The sequence below is a fragment of the Pseudophryne corroboree genome, chromosome 2, assembly GCF_028390025.1.
Source record: "Pseudophryne corroboree isolate aPseCor3 chromosome 2, aPseCor3.hap2, whole genome shotgun sequence".
Taxonomy (NCBI): Eukaryota; Metazoa; Chordata; class Amphibia; order Anura; family Myobatrachidae; genus Pseudophryne; species Pseudophryne corroboree.
In genome coordinates, this window is record NC_086445.1 from 360566419 (window position 1) to 360586144 (window position 19726).

The 19726-nt window shown below is 47.3% G+C and overlaps 1 protein-coding gene across 3 annotated transcripts in view; it reads right to left on the reverse strand.

Moving 5' to 3' along the window:
* Positions 1–3408: 3408 nt before the first annotated feature.
* The window catches only part of ARHGEF7 (Rho guanine nucleotide exchange factor 7), a 379118-nt gene continuing 362800 nt past the window's right edge, over positions 3409–19726 (reverse strand). For all 3 annotated transcript variants that reach the window (XM_063953160.1, XM_063953162.1, XM_063953161.1), the window contains 2 exons: positions 11337–11391; positions 3409–3771 (listed from right to left, as the gene is read on the reverse strand). In XM_063953160.1, the coding sequence (XP_063809230.1) occupies positions 3649–3771; positions 11337–11391 (178 nt within the window). In that variant the 3' untranslated portion in view covers positions 3409–3648. The remainder of the gene's footprint in view (positions 3772–11336; positions 11392–19726) is intronic.

Here is a 19726-nt window from a genome sequence, read left to right on the forward strand (position 1 = left end):
GACAGTGCTAATCCCATCTCTAGCTGTTCTCTGGACCTTGCCCTTATTAGGAGATCGTCCAAGTATGAGATAATTAATACGCCTTTTCTTCGAAGAAGAATCATCATCTCGGCCATTACCTTGGTAAAGACCCGAGGAGCCGTGGACAATCCGAACGGCAGCGTCTGAAACTGATAGTGACAGTTCTGTACGACGAACCTGAGGTACCCCTGGTGTGAGGGGTAAATTGGAACGTGGAGATACGCATCCTTGATGTCCAAGGATACCATAAAGTCCCCTTCTTCCAGGTTCGCTATCACTGCTCTGAGTGACTCCATCTTGAACTTGAACTTCTTTATGTACAGGTTCAAGGATTTCAGATTTAGAATAGGTCTTACCGAGCCATCCGGCTTCGGTACCACAAATAGAGTGGAATAATACCCCTTTCCTTGTTGTAAAAGGGGTACCTTGACTATCACCTGCTGAGAGTACAGCTTGTGAATGGCTTCCAAGACCGTCACCCTGTCGGAGGGGGACGTTGGTAAAGCAGACTTCAGGAAACGGCGAGGTGGATCCGTCTCTAGTTCCAACCTGTACCCCTGAGATATTATCTGCAGGATCCAGGGATCTACCTGCGAGTGAGCCCACTGCGCGCTGAAATTCTTGAGACGACCCCCCACCGCCCCCGAGTCCGCTTGAGAAGCCCCAGCGTCATGCTGAGGCTTTTGTAGAAGCGGGGGAGGGCTTCTGTTCCTGGGAAGGAGCTGCCTGTTGCTGTCTCTTCCCCCTTCCTCTGCCTCGTGGCAGATATGAATATCCCTTTGCTCTCTTGTTTTTAAAGGAACGAAAGGGCTGCGGTTGAAAAGTCGGTGTCTTTTTCTGTTGGGGAGTGACTTGAGGTAAAAAGGTGGATTTCCCGGCTGTAGCCGTGGCCACCAAATCCGATAGACCGACACCAAATAACTCCTCCCCTTTATACGGCAAAACTTCCATATGCCGTTTTGAGTCCGCATCGCCTGACCACTGTCGCGTCCATAAACTTCTTCTGGCCGAAATGGACATAGCACTTACCCGTGATGCCAGTGTGCAGATATCCCTCTGTGCATCACGCATATAAAGAAATGCATCCTTTATTTGCTCTAAAGACAGTAAAACATTGTCCCTATCCAGGGTATCAATATTTTCAATCAGGGACTCTGACCAAGCTACCCCAGCACTGCACATCCAGGCTGTCGCTATAGCTGGTCGTAGTATAACACCTGTATGTGTGTATATACTTTTTTGGATATTTTCCATCCTCCTATCTGCTGGATCTTTAAGTGCGGCCGTCTCAGGAGAGGGTAACGCCACTTGTTTTGATAAGCGTGTGAGCGCCTTGTTTTGATAAGCGTGTGAGCGCCTTGTCCAGGTGTTTCCCAGCGCGCCCTAACCTCTGGCGGGAAAGGGTATAAAGCCAATAACTTCTTTGAAATTAGCATTTTTTTTATCGGGGGCAACCCACGCTTCATCACACACCTCATTTAATTCATCTGATTCAGGAAAAACTATAGGTAGTTTTTTCACACCCCACATGATACCCTGTTTTGTGGTACCTGTAGTATCAGCAATATGTAACGCCTCCTTCATTGCCAAAATCATATAACGTGTGGCCCTACTAGAAAATACGGTTGATTCGTCACCGTCGCCACTGGAATCAGTGCCTGTGTCTGGGTCTGTGTCGACCGACTGAGGCAAAGGGCGTTTTACAGCCCCTGACGGTGTTTGAGGCGCCTGGACAGGCACTAATTGATTGTCCGGCCGTCTCATGTCGTCAAACGACTGCTTTAGCGTGTTGACACTATCCCGTAATTCCATAAATAAAGGCATCCATTCTGGTGTCGACCCCCTAGGAGGTGACATCCCCATATTTGGCAATTGCTCCGCCTCCACACCAATATCGTCCTCATACATGTCGACACACACGTACCGACACACAGCAGACACACAGGGAATGCTCTTAACGAAGACAGGACCCCACTAGCCCTTTGGGGAGACAGAGGGAGAGTTTGCCAGCACACACCAAAAGCGCTATATATGACAGGGATAGCCTTATAATAAGTGCTCCCTGTATAGCTGCTTTAATAATATAGTTTTGCCACAATTTTGCCCCCCCTCTCTTGTTTTACCCTGTTTCTGTAGTGCAGTGCAGGGGAAAGCCTGGGAGCCTTCCTGACCAGCGGAGCTGTGTGAGGAAAATGGCGCTGTGTGCTGAGGAGATAGGCCCCGCCCCTTTTTCGGCGGGCTCGTCTCCCGCTCTTTAGTGGATTCTGGCAGGGGTTAAATATCTCCATATAGCCCCCGGAGGCTATATGTGAGGTATTTTTAGCCAAAAAAGGTTTTCATTTGCCTCTCAGGGCGCCCCCCTCCCAGCGCCCTGCACCCTCAGTGACTGCCGTGTGAAGTGTGCTGAGAGGAAAATGGCGCACAGCTGCAGTGCTGTGCGCTACCTTAAGAAGACTGAGGAGTCTTCTGCCGCCGATTCTGGACCTCTTCTCGTTTCAGCATCTGCAAGGAGGCCGGCGGCGAGGCTCCGGTGACCATCCAGGCTGTACCTGTGATCGTCCCTCTGGAGCTAATGTCCAGTAGCCAAGAAGCCAATCCATCCTGCACGCAGGTGAGTTCACTTCTTCTCCCCTAAGTCCCTCGTTGCAGTGATCCTGTTGCCAGCAGGACTCACTGTAAAATAAAAAACCTAAGCTAAACTTTTCTAAGCAGCTCTTTAGGAGAGCCACCTAGATTGCACCCTTCTCGGCGGGCACAAAAATCTAACTGAGGCTTGGAGGAGGGTCATAGGGGGAGGAGCCAGTACACACCACCTGATCGTAAAGCTTTACTTTTTGTGCCCTGTCTCCTGCGGAGCCGCTATTCCCCATGGTCCTTTCAGGAACCCCAGCATCCACTAGGACGATAGAGAAATATATATTATGAATGTGTGCTGGTAACACTGGAGAAAAAGCATGTAGATATATACATTTGCATATTACCCCCCCCCCCCCCCAAATTATACACAGATCAGAAGTTGTTAGCAAGATGTTTAACATTGAAATGGTTTTAGCTTCCTTTGCTTTGTCTACATAAATAATGCAATTAAATTATTCCAACGCAGGGCTTACTTATGTGAGCATGTAAAATAAGATGTAGCCAGTTTTCTCTTGTCAATATGTTTTTAGGTAGACTAGAAATATGTACACATAACCGGTATGTAAATCCAAGGAGCAAAAAATAAAATAAAGAGGATTTAGTGCCCATTACATATGCATTCAAAACACTATATACACAATAGGAGAATACATATCAGAGTCCGTTTAAAAAGATACTGGTAAGAAAAGAAAAAAAAACACCTATCAGACTTAGCAACTGTTCTTTCTGCAAAATGAGGTAATTTACGTGTTAAGTTGAAATTTTATATATTTGGTATTGTTCAAAATCTCTCAACTTCACACTTGCAGCTGCGGAAAAAGGAGTCTGAGGGCAGTCAGCTATGTATGAATTCAGTACAGTACAACTGAGTCAGATTACAATCCAGTTAAATCTCAATACGTGCTTCTCTTTTCACAAGGACACACATTTAACAAAAAGGTCCAAGTTTTTGTTCCCTGGTGTGGAATATGGAAGACACTAGGTGCACTATTATAAATTGGTTTCATCCCAAGATGGATCATTCATGTTTTTGAGGACTTTTCGGACGAGCTTCTCAAGTTCCTTTCGAGCTCTCTGTTCTTCCTCTAAAGATTTCTTCATCTTTTTGCTGTGCTGTAAATGATAGCATGTGTTAAGTAGACCACAAAATAAGAGGTTTTATATACTGGATGGACATACCATATCCCTATCCACACTATTACATCAGTTGATTGCTCAATGAGGATTTCTACAGTAATGTTTTCCAGATACAGTAACATAATAGATTTGATGGCACACTATAGGGTGTGGTTATGAGTTTTCAAACTCCCCAGAACTATAACAAGGAAAGAGTGCAGATTATTTTGCTGCCTGCAACTGCAGAGGATTGATTTGTAAACCTCTCTTAAATAAAACTCTCTATATATAATTTGCTGCCATAATTAGATCTTTGTATGGACTATCCCAGTGCTGTAATCTTATCTCCACTAAAATACATTTTCTAAGTTACTTGGATATTTATATAAATATATCCAGATTTAATATGCTGGAGATTAGCAAACGTACACTTTTTATGCCATTTTGAGGTTATGAGTTAAGTGGATACACCATAAAAATATGCAGGTGCCCACTTATTTACTGACACAAATTTATATTGTCCCATTCTGGAATGCAGTCTAAATCTTTAATGACAATAACACATTCCATTAATATTTTAATCATGTGTATAACAAAAATAAGATTTTACTTACCGGTAAATCTATTTCTCGTAGTCTGTAGTGGATGCTGGGGACTCCGTAAGGACCATGGGGAATAGACGGGCTCCGCAGGAGACAGGGCACTTTAAGAAAGAATTAGGAATACTGATGTGCACTGGCTCCTCCCTCTATGTCCCTCCTCCAGACCTCAGTTAAGGAAACTGTGCCCGGAAGAGCTGACAGTACAAGGAAAGGATTTTGGAATCCAGGGTAAGACTCATACCAGCCACACCAATCACACCGTATAACTCGTGATAAACTTACCCAGTTAACAGTATGAACAACAACAGAGCATCAGATAACCCTGATGCAACCATAACATAACCCTTATTTAAGCAATAACTATATACAAGTATTGCAGAAGAAGTCCGCACTTGGGACGGGCGCCCAGCATCCACTACGGACTACGAGAAATAGATTTACCGGTAAGTAAAATCTTATTTTCTCTAACGTCCTAGTGGATGCTGGGGACTCCGTAAGGACCATGGGGATTATACCAAAGCTCCCAAATGAGCGGGAGAGTGCGGATGACTCTGCAGCACCGAATGGACAAACACAAGGTCCTCCTCCGCCAGAGTATCAAACTTGTAGAACTTTGCAAGTGTTTGAACCCGACCAAGTAGCTGCTCGGCAAAGCTGTAATGCCGAGACCCCTCGGGCAGCCGCCCAAGAAGAGCCCACCTTCCTTGTGGAATAGGCTTTTACTGATTTTGGAGGCGGCAATCCAGCCGCAGAATGAGCCTGCTGAATCGTGTTACAGATCCAGCGAGCAATAGTTTGCTTTGAAGCAGGAGCACCCAGCTTGTTGGATGCATACAGGATAAACAGCGACTCAGTTTTCCTGACTCCAGCCGTTCTGGCTACATAAACCTTCAAAGCCCTGACTACATCTAGTAGCTTGGCATCCTCCAAGTCACGAGTAGCCGCAGGCACCACAATAGGTTAGTTCAAATGAAAAGATGACACCACTTTTGGCAGAAATTGCGGACGAGTCCGTAATTCTGCCCTGTCCATATGGAAAACCAGATAGGGGCTTTTATGTGACAAAGCCGCCAAATCTGACACACGCCTAGCCGAAGCTAAGGCCAATAGCATGACCACCTTCCACGTGAGATATTTTAACTCCACGATTTTAAGTGGCTCAAACCAGTGTGATTTCGGGAAACTCAACACCACGTTAAGATCCCAAGGTGCCACTGGTGGCACAAAAGGGGGCTGAATATGCAGCACTCATTTACAAACGTCTGAACTTCAGGAAGAGAAGCCAGTTCCTTTTGAAAGAAAATGGATAAGGCTGAAATCTGGACCTTAATGGACCCCAATTTTAAGCCCAAAGTCACTCCCGACTGTAGGAAGTGAAGAAAACGGCCCAGCTGGAATTCCTCTGTAGGGGCATTCCTGGCCTCACACCAAGCAACATATTTTCGCCATATACGGTGATAATGTTTAGCCGTCACGTCCTTCCTAGCCTTTATTAGCGTAGGAATAACCTCATCCGGAATACCTTTTTCTGCTAGGATCCGGCTTTCAACCGCCATGCCGTCAAACGCAGCCGCGGTAAGTCTTGGAACAGACAGGGCCCCTGTTGCAACAGATCCTGTCTGAGAGGCAGAGGCCATGGGTCCTCTGTGAGCATTTCTTGCAGTTCCGGATACCAAGTTCTTCTTGGCCAATCCGGAACAATGAGTATTGTTCTCACTCCTCTTTTTCTTACGATTCTCAGCACCTTGGGTATGAGAGGAAGAGGAGGAAACACATACACCGACTGGAACACCCACGGTGTCACTAGTGCGTCCACAGCTATCGCCTGAGGGTCTCTTGACCTGGCGCAATACATTTGTAGCTTTTTGTTGAGGCGGGATGCCATCATGTCCACCTGTGGCAGTTCCCATCGACTTGTAATCTGTGTGAAGACTTCTTGATGAAGTCCCTACTCTCCCGGGTGGAGGTCGTGCCTGCTGAGGAAGTCTGCTTCCCAGTTGTCTACTCCCGGAATGAACACTGCTGACAGTGCTTATACGTGATCCTTCACCCAGCGAAGAATTCTGGTGGCTTCCGCCATCGCCACCCTGCTCCTTGTGCCGCCTTGGCGGTTTACATGAGCCACTGCGGTGATGTTGTCTGACTGAATCAGCACCGGTTGGTTGCGAAGCAGAGGCTCCACTTGACTTAGGGCGTTGTATATGGCCCTTAGTTCCAGGATATTGATGTGCAGACAAGTCTCCTGACTTGACCACAGACCCTGGAAATTTCTTCCCTGTGTGACTGCCCCCCACCCTCGGAGGCTTGCATCCGTGGTCACCAGGACCCAGTCCTGAATGCCGAACCTGCGACCCTCGAGAAGGTGAGCACTCTGCAGCCACCACAGAAGAGACACCCTGGCCCTGGGGGATAGGGTGATCAGCCGCTGCATCTGAAGATGCGATCCGGACCATTTGTCCAACAGATCCCACTGAAAGGTCCTCGCATGGAACCTGCCGAAGGGAATGGCTTCGTATGACGACACCATCTTTCCCAGGACTCGCGTGCATTGATGCACCAACACCTGTTTTGGTTTTATGAGGTCTCTGACCAGAGTCACAAGCTCCTGAGCCTTCTCCGCCAGGAGAAAACCCTTCTTCTGGTCTGTGTCCAGAATCATGCCCAGGAAGGGCAGACGCGTCGTAGGAATCAGCTGCGACTTTGGAATATTCAGAATCCAGCCGTGCTGTTGCAACACTTCCCGAGAGTGTGCTACGCTGATCAGCAACTGCTCTCTGGACCTCGCCTTTATGAGGAGATCGTCCAAGTATGGGATAATTGTGACTCCTTGCTTTCGCAGAAGCACCATCATTTCTGCCATTACCTTGGTAAATATCCTCGGTGCCGTGGACAGACCAAACGGCAACGTCTGGAATTGGTAATGACAGTCCTGTACCACAAATCTGAGGTACTCCTGATGAGGTGGATAAATGGGGACACGCATCCTTTATGTCCAGAGACACCATAAAATCCCCCTCTTCCAGGCTTGCAATGACCGCTCTGAGCGATTCCATCTTGAACTTGAACCTTTTCAGGTAAATGTTCAGGGATTTTAAATTCAATATGGGTCTGACCGAACCGTCCGGTTTCGGTACCACAAACATTGTGGAATAGTAACCCCTTCTCTGTTGAAGGAGGGGAACCCTTACCACCACCTGCTGGAGATATAATTTGTGAATTGCCGCTAACACTATTTCCTTCTCTATGGGGAAAGCTGGCAGGGCCGATTTGAGGCAACGGTGCAGGGGCATCACTTCGAATTCCAGCTTGTATCCCTGAGACAAAATCTGTATAGCCCAGGGATCCACACGTGAGCGAACCCACTGGTGGCTGAAATTTCGGAGACGCGCCCCCACCGATCCTGGCTCCACTTGTGGAGCCCCAGCGTCATGCGGTGGATTTAGTGGAAGCCGGGGAGGACTTCTGTTCCTGGGAACTAGCTGTATTGTGCAGCTTCTTTCCTCTACCCCTGCCTCTGGCAAGAAAGGACGCACCTCAGACTTTCTTGCCTCTTTGTGAACTAAAGGACTGCATTTGGTAATATGGTGCTTTCTTAGGCTGTGAGGGGATATATGGCAAAAAATTTGACTTCCCAGCCGTAGCTGTGGAAACTAGGTCCGAGAGACCGTCCCCAAACAATTCCTCACCCTTATAAGGTAAAACCTCCATGTGCCTTTTTGAGTCGGCATCACCTGTCCATTGCAGAGTCCACAGGACCCTTCTGGCAGAAATCGACATTGCATTTATTCTAGAGCCCAGTAGGCTAATGTCTCTCTGGACATCGCTCATATATAGGACAGCGTCTTTTATATGCCCCAGGGTCAGTAATATAGTATCCTTGTCCAAGGTATCAAGTTCCTCAGATAAAGTATCTGTCCATGCTGCTACAGCACTACACATCCAGGCCGACGCAATTGCCGGCCTTAGTATGGTACCTGAATGTGTATAAACGGACTTCAGGATACCTTCCTGCTTTCTATCCGCAGGATCTTTTAGGGTGGCCGTATCCTGTGACGGCAGGGCTACCTTCTTAGATAAGCGTGTCAAAGCTTTGTCTACCCTAGGGGAGGATTCCCAGCGTAACCTGTCCGCTGGCGGGAAAGGATACGCCATAAGCAACCGTTCCGAAATCTGCATTTTTCTATCTGGAGATTCCCAAGCTTTTTCACATAACTCATTTAACTCATGTGAAGGGGGAAAGGTCACCTCATGCCTTTTTTCCCCAAACATATAAACCCTCTTGTCAGGGACTGGGTTTTCCTCTGAGATGTGCAATACATCCTTCATTGCTATAATCATGTAGCGGATGGCTTTAGCCAATTTAGGCTGCAACTTTGCATCATCGCCATCGACACTGGAGTCAGAATCCGTGTCGATATCTGTGTCAACAATTTGGGATAGTGGGCGCTTCTGAAACCCTGACGGCCTCTGCGCTGTAGGATCAGGCATGGGTTGAGACCCTGACTGTCCCAAGGCTTCAGCTTTATCCAACCTTTTATGCAAGGAAGTAACATTATCATTTAAAACCTTCCACATATCCATCCAATCGGGTGTCGGCGCCGTCGTCGGCGATCTCACATTCATTTGTACCTGCTCTGCTTCCACATAGCCTTCCTCGTCAAACATGTCGACACAAGCGTACCGACACACCACACACACAGGGGATGCTCTATTTGAGGACAGAACCCCCACAAGGCCTTTTGGAGAGACAGAGAGAGAGTATGCCAGCACACACCCCAGCGCTATATGACCCAGGAATTACACAGTAACTTAGTGTTTACCCAGTAGCTGCTGTATATACTGATTTTGCGCTAAATTTATGTGCCCCCCCCACTCTCTTTTTACCCTCTTTTTACCGTGAATCTGCAGGGGAGAGCCTGGGAAGCTTCCTCTCAGCGGAGCTGTGGAGAGAAAATGGCGCTGGTGAGTGCCAAGGAAGAAGCCCCGCCCCCTCAGCGGCGGGCTTCTGACCCGCGATTTTGTGTAAAATAATGGCGGGGGCTCATGCATATATACAGTGCCCAACTGTATTATATGCTGCTTTTTGCGAAGAGGTTCTCAATTGCTGCCCAGGGCGCCCCCCCCTGCGCCCTGCACCCTACAGTGACCGGAGTGTGTGGGTTTAATGTGGGAGCAATGGCGCACAGCTGCAGTGCTGTGCGCTACCTCATATGAAGACTGGAGTCTTCTGCCGCCGCTTTTGACGTCTTCTTGCTTCTCCCACCGGCTTCTGGCTCTGCGAGGGGGACGGCGGCGCGGCTCCGGGATCGGACGACCAAAGGTGCGTTCCTGTGTTCGATCCCTCTGGAGCTAATGGTGTCCAGTAGCCTAAGAAGCATGACCTATCCGCAGTTAGTAGGGCTGCTTCTCTCCCCTCAGTCCCACGTAGCAGAGAGTCTATTACCAGCAGATCTCTCTGAAAATAAAAAATCCTAACAAAATACTTTCTATTTAGCAAGCTCAGGAGAGCTCACTAAGGTGCACCCAGCTCGTCCGGGCACAGATTCAAACTGAGGTCTGGAGGAGGGACATAGAGGGAGGAGCCAGTGCACACCAGTATTCCTAATTCTTTCTTAAAGTGCCCTGTCTCCTGCGGAGCCCGTCTATTCCCCATGGTCCTTACGGAGTCCCCAGCATCCACTAGGACGTTAGAGAAATTTTTTTTTTATTAATTTGCTAGGTGTGCCCCACAAACAGTACCTCTTTTTGTGTCTAAGCATCCTTAGCTTCAGACATGACTTCATAAGCTGGCTACACACCTCAGCACAACAATGCGATGCAATGTATCGATACAGCACGTCCTCACATGCACACTGCACGATCGGCCGTAGGCGATGCAATATATTGTTTAATGCTTCATACGTTGCATTGTCCCATCTGGTGTACAGCACCAGATGGGAAGATGTGTCCACACACAAAAAAAAGATCAACTGGGTGTACACACTGTACAAAGGTCATTGCGATCATCGCAGATTGCAACAATGACCAATAAATTGTACAGTGTGTTCCTAGTTTTACTGAGTGCATAGTCAGCTGCTTTAACTAGGCTAAGGGGATGTGTAATGGGTCCTGAATATGTAAGGTAAATACACACGGAGACATATTAACTATCTCCGATTTTGATCGTACACAATATAGTCAAGACTGACTTGCCTGCACAGTCTATTTTTTCTTGCGATATAGACCCCACGGGAGCGTGCATCGGTATTGCAAGCTGTATACACACGGTGCGATTTGCACTAACTTTCCTTACGATTCTGACTATATAGTCAAAATCATAATGTTACATCGCATTCTGGGTATGCACCTTAAGAGGAGCTGTGTTTTTAGTTGGAGGCAGTTGAGCAGTGAAGCAAATGTCAGGTTTCCAGCTGTTACACAGACCACAGTGTTTAACAAATACAACCTATGTAGCACTGTACTGATAAATCAAAGACTCGTATGTCCTACAAGCAGCCAGTAAGATATGGCACTGGTTAACCAAATAATCAGACAACACAAAAATGTTCTCTGTATCATATGTTGCGTAATAATACAACAATCTAACTTCAATTAAACAGAATGTAGAAAGTGCTCCAAATACTACTGTTTGCAGAGGATTTCCACCCTTGTGTATTAAGAAAGTATCACAACAGATATTTGCAGAAGCCCCTCTACGGTATTTACAATCACTACCGAAGCCTATGTGGGTGCAATACAGTCAGGTGTATCAAGATCTTAAAAGAAATACAGACACCAAACTTGCAGTATTGAATTGGCACTTAGGAATTAATTTACAGAAGTCATATGCTGCATTAATATAGGTGCAAGCGTTGCAGAGTTATTTAAATTAGGAGTGTGGGTGATGGTTTTGGTTTTACCAAAAGAGATCACAAAGAAAAAATGGTGCAAGTCATATATTAAACATCAAAACATACAGACCTGTTTTAGCTCTTGAACTTCATCTTTTAATGCATACACTGTATCAACAAGGCTCCTAAAAAATAGGTTGAAGTGATCAATTCTGGCAGAAGCTTGGAATTTTCAAGAAACCTTTATAATTAAAGAAATCATTGCAGATGATAAAAGTATATTGCTATAAAATGCTAAGACCCTTAGGGACATTATACATGATGAAAGCCCTAACTGGCTTTTTTTCTTTAAAAACATTATTTAAACTCAGTAATGCAAACTGTGAGACGTGGCAGCCTCCCCTTCACATTGATAGAACAGCTGTTTGATACACTGTACACACATAGAGGGAAATGTAATAGCCGCATCTGCGAGAGCCTATCAAGTCTGAGGTTTGAAAATAGCAACCATTTAAATAGGCAAATCTAGGTTGGTTATTGCTACTTTAAAACAGGCAGACTCTTCGGATCTCTGCTTTACCAGCATCTCTCAAGCTATTAAATTTCCCGCTATGTGGGTCTTTAAGGTCACCAAGCAGGAAGAGATCAGGGGCATGCGGTCAGGATCCCAGCAGTCAGAATACAGATGCCAGAATCCCGACACAGCACGGAATGCCAGCTCCGAGAACCTGATCGTCAGAATACCGAACAAGGACTGCCGGAACACCGCACTGGTAAACTGCAGGGGTGGTGGGTGGGCTGTGGATGGAGGGTTAGGCTGCGGGTGGGAAAGGTTAATTAGTTTGCGGGGGAGGGAGGGTTAGGCTGCGGGAAGAGGAGGTTAGGCACCACCGGGGAGGGTTAGGCCGCAGGGAGGGTTAGGTTTAGGCTGCAGGAAGTAGAAGTTAAGCACCACCAAGGAGGGTTAGGGATAGGCTCCGGGGAAAAAGGTTAGGGTCAGGCTGCAGGAAAAGCAGGTTAGGGGGTTAAGAAAATATGAATTTACTCACCGGTAATTCTATTTCTCATAGTCCGTAGTGGATGCTGGGGACTCCGTAAGGACCACGGGGATTAGCGGCTCCGCAGGAGACTGGGCACAACTATAAAGAAAGCTTTTAGACTACTGGTGTGCACTGGCTCCTCCCACTAAGACCCTCCTCCAGACCTTAGTTAGGATACTGTGCCCGGAAGAGCTGACACAATTAGGAAGGATTTTGAATCCCGGGTAAGACTCATACCAGCCACACCAATCACACCGTATAACTCGTGATACAATACCCAGTTAACAGCATGATAACAACTGAGCCTCTCAACAGACAGCTCAACAATAACCCTTTAGTTAAGCAATAACTATATACAAGTATTGCAGACAATCCGCACTTGGGATGGGCGCTTAGCATCTACTACGGACTATGAGAAATAGAATTACCGGTGAGTAAATTCTTATTTTCTCTAACGTCCTAAGTGGATGCTGGGGACTCCGTAAGGACCATGGGGATTATACCAAAGCTCCCAAACGGGCGGGAGAGTGCGGATGACTCTGCAGCACCGAATGAGAGAACTCAAGGTCCTCCTCAGCCAGGGTATCAAATTTGTAGAATTTTGCAAACGTGTTTGCCCCTGACCAAGTAGCAGCTCGGCAAAGTTGAAGAGCCGAGACCCCTCGGGCAGCCGCCCAAGAAGAGCCCACTTTCCTCGTGGAATGGGCTTTCACTGATTTAGGATGCGGTAGTCCAGCCGCAGAATGTGCAAGCTGAATCGTACTACAGATCCAGCAAGCAATAGTCTGCTTATAAGCAGGTGCACCCAACTTGTTGGGCGCATACAGGATAAAGAGCGAGTCAGTCTTCCTGACTCCAGCTGTCCTGGAAACATAAATTTTTAGGGCCCTGACTACATCCAACAACTTGGAAGCCTCCAAGTCATTTGTAGCCGCAGGCACCACGATAGGTTGGTTCAGATGAAAAGCTGATACCACTTTGGGGAGAAACTGGGGACAAGTCCTCAATTCTGCCCTATCCATATGGAAAATCAGATAAGGGCTTTTACATGACAAAGCCGCCAATTCTGAAACACGCCTGGCCGAAGCCAAGGCCAACAACATGACCACTTTCCACGTGAGATATTTCCGGCTCAAACCAATGTGACTTTAGGAAATCCAACACCACGTTGAGATCCCAAGGTGCCACTGGAGGCACAAAAGGGGGCTGAATATGCAGCACTCCCTTAACAAAAGTCTAAACTTCAGGTAGTGAAGCCAATTCTCTCTGGAAGAAAATCGATAGAGCCGAAATCTGGACCTTAATGGAACCCAATTTAAAGCCCATAGTCACCCCTGACTGTAGGAAGTGCAGGAACCGGCCCAGCTGAAATTCTTCCGTTGGGGCCTTCCTGGCCTCACACCACGCAACATATTTTCGCCATATGCGGTGATAATGGTTCGCGGTTACTTCTTTCCTAGCTTTTATCAGCGTAGGAATGACTTCCTCCGGAATGCCCTTTTCCTTCAGGATCCGGTGTTCAACCGCCATGCCATCAAACGCAGCCGCGGTAAGTCTTGGAACAGACAGGGCCCCTGTTGCAGCAGGTCCTGTCTGAGCGGTAGAGGCCATGGGTCCTCTGACATCATTTCTTGAAGTTCCGGATACCACGCTCTTCTTGGCCAATCCGGAACAAAGAGTATAGTTCTTACTCCTCTTCTCCTTATTATCCTCAGTACCTTTGGTATGAGAGGAAGAGGAGGGAACACATAAACCGATCGGTACACCCACGGGGTTACCAGAGCGTCCACAGCGTCTCTTGACCTGGTGCAATACTTTTTTAGCTTTTTGTTTAGGCGGGACGCCATCATGTCCACCTGTGGCCTTTCCCAACGGTTTACAATCATTTGGAAGACTTCTGGATGAAGTCCCCACTCTCCCGGGTGGAGGTCGTGCCTGCTGAGGAAGTCTGCTTCCCAGTTGTCCACTCCCGGAATGAACACTGCTGACAGTGCTAACACGTGATTTTCCGCCCATCGGAGAATCCTTGTGGCTTCTGCCATCGCCGTCCTGCTTCTCGTGCCGCCCTGTCGATTTACATGGGCGACCGCCGTGATGTTGTCTGACTGGATCAGTACCGGCTGGTTTTGAAGCAGGGGTTTTGCCTGACTTAGGGCATTGTAAATGGCCCTCCGTTCCAGAATATTTATGTGCAGGGAAGTCTCCTGACTTGACCATAGTCCTTGGAAGTTTCTTCCCTGTGTGACTGCTCCCCAGCCTCGAAGGCTGGCATCCGTGGTCACCAGGACCCAGTCCTGTATGCCGAATCTGCGGCCCTCTTGAAGATGAGCACTCTGCAGCCACCACAGCAGAGACACCCTTGTCCTCGGAGACAGGGTTATAAGACGATGCATCTGAAGATGCGATCCGGACCACTTGTCCAACAGGTCCCACTGAAAGGTTCTTGCATGAAACCTGCCGAATGGAATCGCTTCGTAGTAAGCTACCATTTTTCCCAGGATCCGCGTGCAGTGATGCACCGACACCTGTTTTGGTTGTAGGAGTCCTCTGACTAGAGATGACAGCTCCTTGGCCTTCTCCTCCGGGAGAAACACTTTTCTCTGTTCTGTGTCCAGAACCATCCCTAGGAACAGCAGGCGTGTCGTAGGGACCAGCTGTGACTTTGGAATGTTTAGAATCCAGCCGTGCTGTTGTAGCACTTCCCGAGATAGTGCTACCCCTACCAACAACTGCTCTCTGGACCTCGCCTTTATCAGGAGATCGTCCAAGTATGGGATAATTAAAACTCCCTTTCTTCGAAGGAGTATCATCATTTCCGCCATTACCTTGGTAAAGACCCTCGGAGCCGTGGAGAGACCGAACGGCAACGTCTGGAATTGGTAATGACAATCTTGTACCACAAACCTGAGGTACTCCTGGTGAGGATGGTAAATGGGGACATGTAGGTAAGCATCCTTGATGTCCAGCGATACCATGTAATCTCCCTCGTCCAGGCTTGCAATAACCGCCCTGAGCGATTCCATCTTGAACTTGAATTTTTTTATATATGTGTTCAAGGATTTCAAATTTAAAATGGGTCTCACCGAACCGTCCGGTTTCGGTACCACAAACATTGTGGAATTGTAACCCCTTCCTTGTTGAAGTAGGGGCACCTTTACTATCACTTGTTGTGAATACAGCTTTTGAACTGCCTGTAACACTGCCTCCCTGCCTGAGGGAGTGGTTGGCAAGGCAGATTTGAGGAAACGGCGGGGGGGAGACGTCTCGAATTCCAGTTTGTACCCCTGAGATACTATTTGAAGGATCCAGGGATCCACCCGTGAGCGAGCCCACTGATTGCTGAAACTTTTGAGACGGGCCCCCACCGTACCTGGCTCCGCCTGTGGAGCCCCAGCGTCATGCTGTGGACTTATAGGAAGCGGGGGAGGCCTTTTGCTCCTAGGAACTGGCTGTATGCTGCAGCTTTTTCCCTCTACCTCTGCCTCTGGGCAGAAAGGACGCGCCTTTAACCCGCTTGCCCCTATTGGGCCGAAAGGACTGTACCTGATAATACGGTGCTTTCTTTGGTTGTGAGGGAACATGGGGTAAAAATGTAGACTTCCCAGCTGTTGCTGTGGAAACGAGGTCCGAGAGACCATCCCCGAACAATTCCTCACCCTTATAAGGCAGAACTTCCATGTGTCGTTTGGAATCTGCATCACCTGTCCACTGCCGAGTCCATAACCCTCTCCTGGCAGAAATGGACATTGCACTAATTTTGGATGCCAGCCGGCAAATATCCCTCTGTGCATCCCTCATGTATAAAAGTGCATCTTTTATATGCTCTACGTTTAGCAAAATAGTGTCCCTGTCTAGGGTATCTATATTTTCTGACAGGGAATCTGACCACGCAGCAGCAGCGCTGCACATCCAAGCTGAAGCTATAGCCGGTCTCAGTATCACACCTGTGTGTGTATATATAGATTTCAGGATAGCCTCCTGCTTTCTATCAGCAGATTCCTTCAGGGCGGCCGTATCCGGAGACGGTAGTGCCACCTTCTTTGATAAGCGTGTGAGCGCTTTATCCACCCTAGGGGATGTTTCCCAACGTGACCTATCCTCTGGCGGGAAAGGGTACGCCATTAGTAACCTCTTAGAAATTACCATCTTTTTATCAGGGGAAGCCCACGCTTCTTCACACACTTCATTTAACTCTTCAGATGGAGGAAAAGCTACTGGTAGTTTTTTCTCTCCAAACATTATACCCTTTTTTGTGGTACCAGGGGTAACATCAGAAATGTGCAACACATTTTTCATTGCCTCAATCATGTAACGTGTGGCCCTACTGGAAGTTACATTAGTCTCTTCGTCGTCGACACTGGAGTCAGTATCCGTGTCGACATCTGTGTCAACCATCTGAGGTAGCGGGCGTTTTAGAGCCCCTGATGGTTTTTGAGACGCCTGGGCAGGCACAGGCTGAGAAGCCGGCTGTCCCACATTAGGTATGTCGTCAAACCTTTTATGTAAGGAGTCGACACTATCACGTAATTCCTTCCACAGCACCATCCACTCAGGTGTCGACCCCGCAGGGGGTGACATCACATTTACAGGCATCTGCTCCGCCTCCACATAAGCCTCATCAAACATGTCGACACAGCCGTACCGACACACCGCAAACACACAGGGAATGCTCTGACAGAGGACAGGACCCCACAAAGCCCTTTGGGGAGACAGAGAGAGAGTATGCCAGCACATACCAGAGCGCTATATAACACTGGGATCCCACTATCAATGAGTGTTTTCCCTATAGCTGCTTTTTTATATATATTACATATATATATATATATATCTATACTGCGCCTAAATTTAGTGCCCCCCCCTCTCTTTTTTACACTTCTGTAGTATTCTCAGACTGCAGGGGAGAGTCAGGGAGCTTCCTTCCAGCGGAACTGTGAGGGAAAAATGGCGCCAGTGTGCTGAGGGAGAAGCCCCGCCCCCTTTTCGGCGGACTTTCTCCCGCTTTTTCTGTGAAACTGGCAGGGGTAATTTTACATCTATATAGCCTCTGGGACTATATATGATGTATATTTTGCCAGCCAATGTGTTATTTATTGCCCTCAGGGCGCCCCCCCCCCAGCGCCCTGCACCCATCAGTGACCGAAGTGTGAGGTGTACATGAGGAGCAATGGCGCACAGCTGCAGTGCTGTGCGCTACCTTGGTGAAGACTGAAGTCTTCTGCCGCCGATTTTCCGGACCTTCTTCGTGCTTCTGGCTCTGTAAGGGGGACGGCGGCGCGGCTCCGGGAACGAACACCAAGGTCGGGTCCTGCGGTTGATCCCTCTGGAGCTAATGGTGTCCAGTAGCCTAAGAAGCCCAAACTACCACCTGTTAGGTAGGTTCACTTCTTCTCCCCTTAGTCCCTCGCTGCAGTGAGTCTGTTGCCAGCAGATCTCACTGAAAATAAAAAACCTAAATATACTTTCTTTCTAGGTGCTCAGGAGAGCCCCTAGTGTGCATCCAGCTCGGCCGGGCACAAGAATCTAACTGAGGTCTGGAGGAGGGTCTTAGTGGGAGGAGCCAGTGCACACCAGTAGTCTAAAAGCTTTCTTTATAGTTGTGCCCAGTCTCCTGCGGAGCCGCTAATCCCCGTGGTCCTTACGGAGTCCCCAGCATCCACTTAGGACGTTAGAGAAATCAGGATTACCATAGTACCTTAGATAACAGTAGCTGTTGGGATCTTACCCACCGGGATGCCACTGTCGATAGTTTGACAGCCGGCATCCCAAGTGCCCGGATCCCATATCCAATCCAGATCAAGCGTACTATAAAATTGGAGACTAGATTATGGACAAAAAACTAGCAATTGGAAGGGATAACAGTTGAAGCAATAGTTTATTTAAACATAGGAAATAATTTAAGAGATTAAATATAAAAAAGTTTTTTGAGGTCTAAAGCAAAAAGTTGGGTTTTGTTAGTAATTCATCCACAGACATATGGCAGCTCCAAATATATGGCAAAACTTCAGGATGTTACCAAAGCCCTTATCCATACTCCCATTATCTCCACCATAACTACTGCAACCTATTTTATTTATTTATTTTATTTATTAACAGTTTCTTATATAGCGCAGCAAATTCCGTTGCGCTTCACAATTGGAAATAACAATGATATAACAAAACTGGGTAATAACAGAGTCAGAGAGATGGAAGGCCCTGCTCGCAAGCTTACAATCTATAGATGGTCTCTAAGTTATTTTCCCTCAACGGTCTTCCTGAGACAGAACTTTTGCTCTTGGTGAACAATCTTCAAGTCCCTACACTGGCATCCCATTTCTTCAACAATCTTATTCTCACATATCAAGCCCTCACCCATACCTCCCCTTCATACGTCTCTGACCTGGTCACAAGATACACTCCCTCTCACTTCTTCAGTCTGCCTCTGTCCTATGGCTACCTGACACTAATTACATCTGTATGTTTTATTCACTCCAGGGGGAAGTGCATCAAAGCTCGGAGAGAGATAAAGTAGCAATCAGCTCCACGTTGTCGTCATTTTTTAAACACAAACTGTAAATTGCAGTTAGAAGCTGATTGGTTGATACTTTATCGCCCTCCAAGGTTTTATTACCCCCCCTCCCCCAATCCCTTATCCACTCAAAGGCCCACTAGTTCCTACTGTCTCAACAGTACCCACTCACAGAGCCTTCTGTACGCGTTTGTCCCACATCCACAGCTTTTTATTATTATATCTAACTGTAGGGGAAAGTGGGGTAAGATGAGACAATTTTTACTTATGTTGTCCCCTAGGCATGGAAAAATTAGACAAAAATAAAATGAAAACATCAACCTTTATTTCAGGCTGTATCCTGTCAAAATGATAAGAGCGTTAGTAAAAAGGGATGACCATCGGTGGGCCGTCCATCGACGCTAGCCATAGATGGCACCATCGACGCTAGCCATAGATGGCACCATCGACGCTAGCCATAGATGGCACCATCGACGACAGCCATAGATGGCACCATCGACGACAGCCATAGATGGCACCATCGACGACAGCCATAGATGGCACCATCGACGACAGCCATAGATGGCACCATCGACGATAGCCATAGATGGCACATAACCCATCCACTCAATGGCCACCGCTGACAGGTGATGGCCGAACCAATCAAAAATGGGGACGGGGCTTAGCATGCCACCGGGGGGAGGGGATAAACTCCATACAAGAAAAAAAAAACCTGTCGATGGAAAAACTATAAACCATTGGTAGTTAGCCATTGATGTTTGGCAACTATCGATGGTCATCCCTTCTAGTAATACAGGACTTCTTAAAAAAAAAAAACGGTCTTGTGGCTCAACTTGTCACAGATTGGGGGTAAATTGATCTGAGACAACTGGTAAATTGAGCAATTTGGGAGTAAAATTACTAATGGACTTTTTCAAATTTCAACATGAGCATAATAAAAAAAAATTAATGACTTTTCCTTAGTAAATAGTCTTA